General features: G+C 36.6%; 1 protein-coding gene across 5 annotated transcripts in view; it reads left to right on the forward strand.

Annotated features, from left to right (window-relative positions):
- Positions 1-12,575, forward strand: part of LOC140664878 (irregular chiasm C-roughest protein) — a 136,213-nt gene that overhangs the window by 110,013 nt on the left and 13,625 nt on the right. For all 5 annotated transcript variants that reach the window (XM_072890471.1, XM_072890470.1, XM_072890467.1 and 2 more), the window contains 5 exons: positions 1,050-1,250; positions 3,173-3,282; positions 6,591-6,742; positions 7,263-7,573; positions 8,329-8,569. In XM_072890471.1, the coding sequence (XP_072746572.1) occupies positions 1,050-1,250; positions 3,173-3,282; positions 6,591-6,742; positions 7,263-7,573; positions 8,329-8,569 (1,015 nt within the window). The remainder of the gene's footprint in view (positions 1-1,049; positions 1,251-3,172; positions 3,283-6,590; positions 6,743-7,262; positions 7,574-8,328; positions 8,570-12,575) is intronic.

The following is a 12,575-nucleotide window of genomic DNA, read 5'->3' on the forward strand; positions in this document are numbered from 1 at the left end:
TTTTTTTTCTCGCTTTCTATATACAATGCATAACAAACAAAACATGATACGAGAACGTACAAATATTAGTATGATTTTTATTTAACAAGTATAAATATACGATAAATTGCACGTTACTGATCTACCGATTACTAAGAAAACAAAGATTTATCGGAATAATCGGGAAACGCGATCGAAAAGTGTAAAATATTAGCAAGGGTGGGAGGGAGAGAGGATCAAGAGATATCTATTCGCGGGTGAAATTGACAAATTGTTAATACACTATAAAAATCGTGTGCGACGAGTGCATAAATCGTGATGTGGCATGGTATCGTCAATTCTAATCAGTATAGCGGCGCTGTGTGGAAATACGATTATTGCAGTGATCTCTAACGCGGTGAACGCGGAAGGACGCTGCGGCACTTGCAGGCCGGAGATCTCATATCGATAACAAACAGCGGGAACTCTCGCATGAGGTGTCTAATTAGAGCCGATAAGCTTGATTTCCGCGACACGCATGCATATACGCGTACGTGCGAGCGCACAACTATGTTTGAACAGGGCCGATACAACAATCATGTTACTCAATCATTATGCGGAAATTCGTTCGTAGCTTCGTTATTAATTGATTCTACGCATCCCTCTCAACAACTTGGAGACTATTGATTTTTATCCATGAATAGAACCCACAATCATAATTGGATAATCGTATATAGTGAAAATTATTTTTAAAATCTTCTCAATTTTCTTGCTCCGATTAATATTTTGAAACAAAATCCGATATATTATTCTGAAACGATGCTTGAAATGTATCGTTAATTAATTACTTGATTAATTAATACTAGAGTGATGCTGAAGTAGTACTAGGTTAAAATAATTTTCTTAAAAAAAAAAAAAAAAAAAAAAAAAAAAAAAAGAAAAATTAAAAATTAAAAAAAAATAACTCAAGTTTTTAGGACCCGCGGGTACCATTATGGTAATAAAAGCATAAGAATTCCGGTCACGGGTCAATTCCCTCGCGCGGGTGTTTTCTCGGGCTATGCTATTTTTAACTGTAACGTTTCTTGCAGATCACGTGGATCGATGGACTGGGCAACGTGCTACATCGTGGCATCAAAACCTCAAAGGAGCTATACGATAACGGTCCGCTCTACACGGTAAAGTCCACCCTGAGAGTGATGCCGCGGAAGGACCACGACAACACGACCTTCACGTGCCAAAGTCAAAATGCGGCGGATCGTTCGCCGCAAAGCGCCAAACTACGCGTCGAGGTACGTATACCGATAATTAAGGTCCGAGTCAACGACTCCAATAAACACAAGATCCCAATTTACATAATTTCAATAAGACTACTTCAAACTTGAACAGTTAACACGTGTGCTTCTCTCTTGGAAAAATATTGCAGAATAATATTCTGAAATTCTGAAATGAGTCCGCGTACCGTCAACGAGAAATCAAAGGAGAATAAAAGAAAATGGAAGCGAGGGAGAGGGAGGGGAAGGGGAAGAGAGAGAGAGAGAGAGAGAGAGAGAGAGAGAGAAGAGAAAAGATAGAAATCTCGCTTAAAGGGAAATAAAATCACTGCCTTTTGCGCGCTCGCGCTCTTTTTACTCGCTGACCGGAGGAAGAAATTAACGCGAGTCGCGCGAAAGCGTGGCCGGGACGGGGGTGGGCGGAGGGTAACGAGGGTAACGAGGCGACGTATAATAATTAACGTCGTGTCTTGAGAAGCGGTTAGCGCGCGGTAATCGCCATCCGCTGGCGCAACTTTCGTGCTGCGAGCGCGCGAGTTACTTTGGCGCGCTCTCCGGGTACTACTTCCGCCCTCTTTTCTTTAGAGAGACGTAGACTCCATTATCCGAAGTGGCAAAGGGAACAAATAGTTTCATGGAAAGGGCAACGAAGCGAACTCGCCGAGATTTTTGCCCCGGCAGAACATTCGAATTTGCGACGACGACTACGACGACGACGACGACGACGACGACGACGACGAGGAGGAGGAGGAGGACGGTGCGATATTATGAACCGGCGTCATACCGGTCACCGGCCTCTGTAGAAAATTTTCACGAGTTATTACTCAACTCTTTTACACCGAGTCGGATATATATATATATCCCTATATATATCGTCTGCGCTTTTCACGACTGTTAATTTAAGTTCGACGTTAATATCGCCCTAATTGGAAGCGATTCTTACGCAAGCTAGTTCGAGCGAACTCTCGTATTTCCTCTCTCGACGTGCTTTTTCTTTATTACTCGCGTACGCGCGTCGATAAAACGATTTAATATTCGATATACGAAGTGTCTCGTTTTTATTACATTTTAATGGCAAATTCTCTTTCGGCAATTTAGAGTCGATTTCTGCTAAGGTATTTATTATTAAAAAATACTTTCGTCCCTCTCTTATGGATTACCTAATGTAATTCTTGACTTTTGCTTGGAGCAAAATTTAATCAAATACCGTCTTATACATCGCAATAATGTAATATTAACTTCTTAATGTAATATTGATTTTTCATATCAAAATTAAATATCTTTGTGTGTGCGTGTGTGTCTATATTTATATCGTTAAATTAAATTTCAGTTACATTCACTGAAACGTAAATTGAAAATAATTCCTCTCAATTGCAATCTTGAAGGTTGACTCGTAAGAAATCAATATTTCGTCTTCAATCATTTGCACAAAAATATTAATATTCTTTAACATTTTTGCAAAATTATTAATTTAACAAAAAATCTATTCATGAAAATTATGATAAATCTGAAGCATAAAACATTTACCTTGGAACCATGTGATAGCTCTAAAAAAGGGAGATTATATTTTAAATGGCATAAAAAAATAAATAAAAATGATAAAAAATACGATCCAATTTCGATAAGGTTTTAGAAAAAATGTTTAAAGTTAAACAGCTAAATTTTCGTGTTAGTCTGCGAAAAATATATCCGATTTGAACTATATATTACGGAATATATCTCCTATTTCCCAATAAAATACACGTAACGATCGTTTCGAAAATTTCGAATGCATGTTTAGTAATGGATATGCATTATTATTACCCTGGGTTACGCACGTTCGGGATGAGAGCACGATAATATCGAACAGGTCGTATTCGATTCTTGATAGCGTTTAGGAAGCAGAAAAAAGGCTATAAAACTATGTCTCAATTTATGCGTTATTTTTTTTTTGTTTTCAGGTACGTTACGCACCGAAGGTGTCCCTCTCGAAGATCGATCGCATCGTCGAAGGCTCCGAGCTTAGGTTCAAATGTTGCGCCGAGGCTAATCCACCCGACGTAGAATACAGGTGAGCAGAAACGTACGAAAGAAAATATATACACGATATTTATTTTACTAATGTCAGAAATGGAGAAATCCAAATAAATACTCTTAGCTGCTGATCGAAGAAATATTTTAGAATAATTAATTTACATAAATACTTCTGAAGAGATCATAAAATTTGTATCTTAATGTGAAAGAGTCTACAGAGATAGTAAAATTATAAGACTAATAATTATTTTTTGAAAATAAAGTAAACTTTAATTTGCGGCAACCAGCAAATACATTCCAAATTTAGGACGCCCGCTATTTGATAAGATCAATATAACTGAAGCTTGTGTTTCAAAATAATCATATAAATTATCTCCATCTATAAATTATATTTATATCTCTATAATTAATGTAAGTAAAATATTAATAAGAAGAGAAGGCTGGATATTAATTAAATCGCATATATTGAATTTGAGCTTTCATATATAGTATTGAAAATCACTGTTCTCAAAAAGACAACAGCTTCGTGTTTCAATTTTTAATTATACACACATTATTTTTCAAACAAATTTTTCAATATATTTGTATGAAAAAAAAGTAATGTCAATATATGTCGAGAGAAAAAAATTTTCCTCTATTTTTTATGCATATAATAAACAAGAATTGCACAATGATCCAGGTTTCGTGTCAGTTTCCCCCTTCCTATCTCACCCTCGCTTAAAATGATCCATTCTCTGTAAGCTTTAAGCTACTTAAAGTTTCCAAAATATCAATAGTTTCTGCCGGTATCGCGTTGCTACAGGTGAGCGATGCCGTCGGCGATCGCGTAAGCAAAACGTGAGTCGCGTTGTTCGTGTATACTGGCTGCAAGCGACAAAGAGAAGGCGGATGATCGATATCCGCCTCTACAAAGAGGACAATGTCAAATTCAGGACGGCGTTGCGCGCGCACGTGTTAACGCGCGGGGCGCGTTTGCGGGGTCTCACTCCGCTTTGATTGCTTTTAAATTATTCGTTACGCAACATCCCCGTCGGGAAAAAAAGGACCGTCCGCGCCGTATTAATTTATACGCGATTATCGGATCGTCACTTGGATTAAATCGGCCCGACGAAAATTTCGCTCTTCGAGAACGCTTGATATATGTATAATATAATATCGACGTAACAGTGTTCTCTCCAACATGGTTCTATTACATTACCATATATTTCACTGAGTGAATTTCGTAACTCGACTTGATATAATTAACGACAGAAGAGAAATATTTCAATTTATCGCAGAGAGAAAGAGAGAGAGAGAGAGAGAGGGGGGGGAGGGGGGAAAGGGAGAGGGACTTAAGCTGCGGCTCTCTTTTTCCGTGAGCATAAACCAAACGAAACGTTTTTATACGGATACAAAAGCTCGAAATCGATTTTTTTTTTTTTTTTTTTTTTGTTTGAGTCGTCACAGTTCTCTTTTGGGCGTAGGCGATGTGTGTTGAAGCTTGATGAAAAAAGAAGAAGCTCTTGACCAGCTTATAGCGATTCACTGATAATAGGATAGACGGAGAAACGAGTAAAGAGCAGTCAGAGAACCACATTGTAGCGAGGATAACAAACGTTAGTTGCCAGTCGCTTTAACAGCTTTTATAGCTTTCGCAGCTTTTTGCAGCTTTTTATGTCGGTCGTCGTCGCGCCAGGGCTCATAAAAGAGATACGAACGCAAGTGAAAACTGAGGCAGGAACGGGAGATCGACGACGTGACTCTCGTTGCCTTCGTGCAGCATTGAATAACAAAGACAAAATCATTATCCGCTATGGATCGTATCAGTTTCTGGATGATCTTGTTACAACGAACAACTGTATAATTCTCAAGGGAACAAAAAAAGGATGTAAAATAGGGAAGACCTAACTTGGGATTGTGTCAATTAATTTTGCGTTACATATACTTTTATAAAAAAAAAAAAGAAAAAAAAGAAAAAAAAAATCGAAATTGCTTTGATAAATTTACACAAAGATTGGAGAAAACAAAGTACGAGGAAAAAAATCCAAAATAAATATATCTCTGGAATAGAGAGACTTTTTATACACTTGTTATTATGGTGTGTCACATTGTGTGCGTAGAATATTCTCTTACGGTTCAATCGCGTGTTTTTCAAATCCCCTGTAGACGCGTACACGGAAGAGTTGACCTTACACGGAAGGGATGACCTAAAGAGACACCTCAATGTTTATTGAGTCGTTACGTTGCCGTATTTGCGCGAATGTACGTAGCATCGCGCTTTTGCCGACATCTTTGCGAGGTAAATTGTCTATCGGACGGCCTCGATAAAATCGATCGCGACGCGAAAGGGATGAAGGGAGATGGTAGCGATGTTGGTGCACACTACGGTCTTTCTCTCTCTTTCAGAGACACACGAGCTCGGTAAGTCGTCGATTCGGTTCTTCCTCCTCCTCTGCCTTGTCTCTCTCTCTCTCTCTCTCTCTCTCTTTTTCTCTTCTTTTCGCTGATTGTACGCGAGGGCCGCTGTGAAAAGCACAGCCTGCCCTCGCCCGTTTATTACCATTCGAAACGACGACACCGAGGCTCTTTTCGTCGATTGTTGCGGCCAAACGATGCTCGAGATAAATCGCTGGAATCCTTCGAAAGGACGCCTTGGCTGGCAGAAGCCAAGAGTGGCGGAGAGCACTTCACGATAAAGAAACGTCATAAAGCACGTGCACAGAATGTCTCCTAACCGACATTACAAAATTTATCGAAGTATTCTTGGATCGAGTCAAAGTCCTTTTATATAAGTGTCGAGACATTATAATTACTTTTGACAAAAGTGATATAGATTATAGATTGTAAAAGTGATAATAGAAGTAAAAAGTAATTTGAGAAATATAAAAATAGACTTTAGGTATATTTAAAAATTTTAAATGTTAACTCTTTAAAAGTATTTCAGACTAAGATCTCGTCGTGAAAATGTTGGATTAAATATTTAAGAAAAAATCAAGTTAGTCTAAAGATAAATGGAAATTTTGTAATTTGGAAATACTTTGTAGACGATGGCGAATTATTAAGAGACGTGTTTGCTCTAGCATCGAGTCGCAGAAATAATCGTTTGGCTGCATCGCATGACTATAAAAAGTCGTATTGATCCGGAAAGTGAAATAAAAATGATAAAAGGTGACGCGAGAAATATATTATTGAATTGTGGAGAAAAAAACGTGAAAAAAAATTATAAAAAAATATGTACTTGATAATCCTTGAGTTTCGGTCCTGTTTATTATCTCTCCGCTCGAATTCTTATGTAAATAATCTCATTTTATATTCTATTTTATGCTTTTTATTCTTTTCAAGCTTTATCTCACCTTTCTTTTTCAGGTGGTTCATCAACAAGAAAAAGGTGATTGGTGATTACACCACGGAGATGATTATTCACAACGCTACTCGCGAGCTGCACGACGCGACTGTAAAGTGCGAGGTTTCTAACGACGTTGGTAAAAGCGAGGAGAGCCAAACCTTAGATATAAGATGTAAGTGTGACAAAAATGTAATTTCTTTTTTATAAAAGATAATCAGTAAGTTTAGCAAATACTTTTTTCAGAGAAATGTCACGCGTAAGATCTCAACATAAATTTTTCTTTACTCTTTTTTATTTTTCATTTTTCATAATTTTCGTGATCCGCTTAAGAAATCCAGGATTAATTTTGTCTTGAAAATAAAATCACCGGATTAAAGATACAATCGCCTAAAAATATAAAATAGAATAGTACGCTACGCTGTACTCGCGCTGCTCAAAGCTGAAGAAAAATTTCGTATTACCGTAAAGTAGTTGCGAGCCGGTATATTAAAGGTGCAATCGCGTAATGATATAAAATAGAGCGGAAACGCGCTCTCTTGAAATAAACCGTATACTAGAATAGACGGCTTATAAAAGGAAGAAAAGAGAAAGAGAATTGAAAAGAAAGAGAGAGAGAGAGAGAGAGAGAGAGAGAGAAAGTAACATTTTTCCGCGAGTTCATTTCGGGGGTTAAAATTGAATTTCCTCCTCAGACGGCCCGCAGTTTCGGCACCCGCCTGTATCCGTGGAAACACATTACGGCGCCACCGAGATTTTGCAGTGCGACGTGGATGGGAATCCGACGCCGGAGATCCTCTGGTACCACGAGGACTCGGAGCGTACGGTCGCCACCAGTCCTAATATAAGTGTCTTTGTGGGCCCGGATACCGCCGGGCGTTACTACTGCAAGGCCCGCGTGCCCGGCTTCCCGGAATTAACCGGCTATGCCAACATTTATATTCGCGCCGCGCCGAGCATCGTGTCGCAGAGGATCCAGTACGTGCCCGACGAGGGAGTGGTCAAGGTGCGTAACCACAATCATTTCTTCGACAAGACGTGTCCCCTTCCTTCCTCCGGCTCCGGTTAAGTATTATTGATAGCGCGATGCCCCGGTCGACGTAAAGAGATACCAATGTAATTTTCTTGAGTGCTACCGCGCACTCGCGGCACCTATCATGTATTATTATTGCGCGGAAGCACCTTCCCACCCTTCCCCTATCCTCCCTGCTTGCCGCCGGAAAGGTCTTTTCAGTCGCGGCGGCAGCTATCAGGAAGCACTCATTGTCAGTAATTTACTCGGGATAATTCAACTTTATTCGCGATATGAAAATTATAAAGAGAATTTATTAAAGCGGAGAGTGTTGGCATACTAATTATAAATAGCGTTTTTCATGTTGAAACCATGAGAAAATCCTATAATAAATGATGTTTTAATTTAATGTCATAATTTATATATTAATATTTATAAATGACATGATATGTCGTATTAACTTTTTATATTAAAATTATATCAGTTTTGATCACCATTTAATAAAAAAAGTATAACGAATATTTTTTCCAAGCATTCCTCCTGTATACATATACATTCCTGACACATGATTCGCGATGATGCCGTTGCCGAAATTTTCTTTTTGCATGGAACACTTTTAGGAGAGCATTGCGGGTCGCCGCCATCGCCATCGAGGTGGCGAGGAAGGGGGAGAAAGGGGGGCGAAATCGCGCTTAACCGCATTTTTTTATTTTATTTCACCGCCATTTTCTCCGATTTATGCCTCCCAGGTTAAGTGCACCGCGATATCTGTGCCAAAAGCGGAATCGGTGTTGTGGAGTTTCGCCGGTCGCGAGCTCAATTTCACGTCGAACAATACGCCTTTCTACGTGCAAGAGGAATACACGGGCGAGAGGATAGTCAGCACTGTCACCCTGCTGGATCCCATATCGACGTACTTCGGGGATTACAACTGCACGGTCACAAACAGCTTCGGCACGGATTCCGTCATCATCAAGCTGACAGCACACAGTAAGTTTGATAGCTGTCGTATATTATCCCCTTTTCTCGCGCGCGCAATAGCGTCTTATCTTTTTTCTAATAAGAAACCCCGAAGATTTCGCGGAAACATATTGTTGAATAATAAATCCATTTTACGAAAGAAAGTGATATTTTTCGCCGAAAATATTTTCATTAATTTTATTCTCCAAAGATTTTTGATTAAATATGTTAAATATGTTTGATAAATGTAATATTTTCTAATATCTTGATATCTTTATTTAAATTAACGATATGTAAGTATTTAATATTAAATTGACAGTAATTAAATACTTGAATCTAAAATCTAAAATTATATTATATTAACATAATAATGTAATAATATCTTGATTTGATATATTTTAATTTATTGAAAATCTCAAAATTAAAATACCTTAAATGTTTTCAATCAAGATTTTACGATATTAAAACAAAATTCTAAATTTTAGATTTTAGCTCTCTAGAATTATAGTAATAGAATTATTATTTGTTATTTGTTTGCATTTTTTTTACACACACAAAACTTTTTTTAACAAAATTTTTTTCTTTTTTAATCGCTTAAAATTTAGCCACACACACACATATATGTATATATATATATATATATATATATATATATCTATTTCTGTGAAAGCTAAATTATTTTTAATATTAAAAATTAATAGTATAGTAATATTATATTTAATATTATCAAATCAAATAATATCAAAATTTTTTATTAATTAAAATTCTAAAATTTAATTTTCAATCATCTAGAATTATAGTAAAAAAAATTGCGGTTATCTCTATTTGTATCTTTTTTCATGGAATCTTTTCTTTGTCAATCACAGAAATTAAGCACATACATATGTCGTTATTTTTGTGAAAGATGAATTATTTTATTCTTCGACAAAAAATATTACACGCGCCAAATGTAATTATTATCTATGCATTATTTTACTGGGATTCAAACTTTACGCCTCTACACAAATATACATATATGTACTCACTGTTATTCGAGCATCGTAGACGAGAACGCAGTCTATCTCTCCAATAATCCAATGGAATCTCGATACTCCTTGGTCTGGTCACGATGCACTTCCGAATATTGATCGTTATTTCACTTGAACTCGCGAATAATACGAAACGCGTATAATAATTATGGAAAACGCATACTTGATTGCGAACCGGGCACATTAATCGACAAAAAACTGTTCGTGATTGATGACAGATTTCGTCGATACTCACGAAACACTTTTTCCGCGGCACAAAATTCGTAGAAATGGCGCGACGCGAGAATTCGGAGAAGACTCGCGACGCGAATTTTTAGGAGACGTGACTGTATGTGTGAATATCGGAAACGAGCGGAATCGCGCCTCGATTAATCCATCGAGATTTCTGCCGATACTCCTCGAATATTCTGCATGCCGGATGTAACACTCGCGGCACGAAATACGCGAAATAATCTTGGCGACGACGAAACGTGAAAAACGGATTCGACGCCGGTATCGCAGTTAATTGCAGTCACTCAAATCGGGATTAATACACTGAGATTAACACACCAAGACGATCGTTCATTGCTAGAGTCGCGCTCCCGCACTCCCGATACTTTTATTCGTATGAGAAATTCACCCGGAACCGGACAAAACGACTCTCGGACGATCGCACGTCGACCAGACACGACGAAAGGTGCGACGCGAACTGGATTAAAGATGGCCACGCAATCGCGTTGATTTCGCGGGGTTCCGGAAAGATCGGCCAACGGAAGGCGCGACAACGGATGATCACAACACACAGCACCGCGTTCGCGAGACCAAACTGACAGGGAGATCGAGATCATCGTACGGTGTTTTGATTTAGCACTCTAACGATTCTCGTAAATACCCTGATTTAGCCGGGACGAGGAAAAGGGGCGCGCAAACACAGAGACACTTCAACGATCGTGATTTAACTGTACTCCGAAGTGGCGCTACGCGTACTGATCGCTGATTGGTGGAACCGATGACGTATCACGAAAGAATTATAGCGCCTCTAGATAATGAGAACATCTTTCTTATATTCATGGAATATGACTTTTATATTCTGTCTACACCGAAGGATCAGCCTACTACTTTCACTCGTCTACACTATTGCACAATTTTCGTGTTGTTATATTGGTATCCTTGACTTTAAATAAAGCCGCTAATAACTTCAACATTTTTATCACATTTATAAAAATAAACAAGTTTTTGGATATGGATATTACACAAATTAATTTCTTATATAAATCCATAATTATAGCAATAAAAAATGCTGTAAAACAAAAGGAATAACTTATTTAATGGAACGAGAAGCAATAGAAAAAAAAAATCAGCCAGAAAAATAATAGACATTGATAGACATTGCTTATTTTCAGATTTCATATTTATAAATATATTATATATTTTGTATACGTTTAACCTAATAATATTTTATTTATATTTCAAACTTTATAAAACAAAAATCAACTTCAGAGAGAAAGAGAGAGAGAGAGAGAGAGAGAGAGAGAGAGAGAGAGAGAGAGAGAGAGAGAGAGAGAGAGAGAGAGAGAGAGAGAGAGAAAGAAATGATTTTTAATTTACATTTATATCTAACTTAACTCATTAAAAATTTTTTGGATTGGTATGATTGAAAACTAAATTCGGTATAATTTTTGCCCGTCTACACTATTCACTTGGATAAGCCACGAGTGGGATCATCCTTCGCTTAGACAGAATATTAAAAATTTCTATTACATTATATAATAATTGTCTGTCATCAGAAATTTTGATCTTAATCAAAGTTAAATTTAAATACCCCATTGATAGAAACTAGCATAAATAGTACATCGAAATGATATGTCTTGTTATTGTATTTTCGAGCGCTCTCATTGGACGCGAAGGATGCACAGCGATCGTAATTCTATGTATTCTATGTTTATTTTACGATTGATTATTTATAACGTACATATATGGCGTAACTAGTAATAAGTGAAATTTAATCTCGCGATATTGAATAGAATAGAAATACAGAGGAGAAGAAGAATATGATGAAATTTAGTCGCGCGTAATTCATTTCATGTAAAATCTTACCCAAAATACTAATTAGATTATTGATATCGTTGAAATAATTGGATTACAATGGCAAATTGAATCGTTCGATCTCGAATTAGATTTTCAGTTAAACCGTACAAACACTATTGCAATCAATATATTCAAAGTGTCATCTTTAATAATAACGACATATAAATCGAAGGTAAGATATTAGACAAATAATATATTCAAACTGTCACCTTTTATAATAACGATTATGAATAAGAAAATATAAAGTATTAGACTGTGTAAAATGATTATTCTAGAATAGAGAGAGGAAGTAATTAATAATAATATTTATTAATATTTTGCTGTCATATATATTTATAATCCGTAAATTTGAATATTCAGTCGAATAATTTATACTCGCATCAAGTAACCGTTAAAATGAAAGAAAATATATAATTAATATGACATATTGTTAGAAATGTTAACTTTACGGTTACATGATATTGACGATTGTGAGAAGGCTCATATAGTAAAAAATATGAGCCAATTGTAATTTTTTATCAACAAGATTATATAATGTCAGTATGCACTCGTACGTATAGATATTCCTTTTATGACAGCCATGTTCTGATTATGACAATATTTTCTAAATGTGTTAAATAATAAGAAAAAAAAAATACATCGAGGAAAAATAATTCTCTTTAATAATTTTATTTCGATACTTTTGTTAAAGAAAAATTGATTTTAACTTGATGAAGGAATTATTATATTAAAAATATCGCAATACTAATAAATGTACGTAAACGTACACATCAAGCCTTATATGACAAAGAAACATAAAAAAGAGAGACTAAGAGAAACCTAAAAAGATAGAAAAGTCAGAAATTTCCATTCCTTTATTCGATTATGTATGAAATTGCGGAAACAGATGTGTATAGGAGCCAGCCAGCGGTGTGTTATAAATCGATTTACTTCTTCAAAGC

The sequence above is a fragment of the Anoplolepis gracilipes genome, chromosome 4 (assembly GCF_047496725.1).
Source record: "Anoplolepis gracilipes chromosome 4, ASM4749672v1, whole genome shotgun sequence".
Lineage (NCBI taxonomy): Eukaryota > Metazoa > Arthropoda > Insecta > Hymenoptera > Formicidae > Anoplolepis > Anoplolepis gracilipes.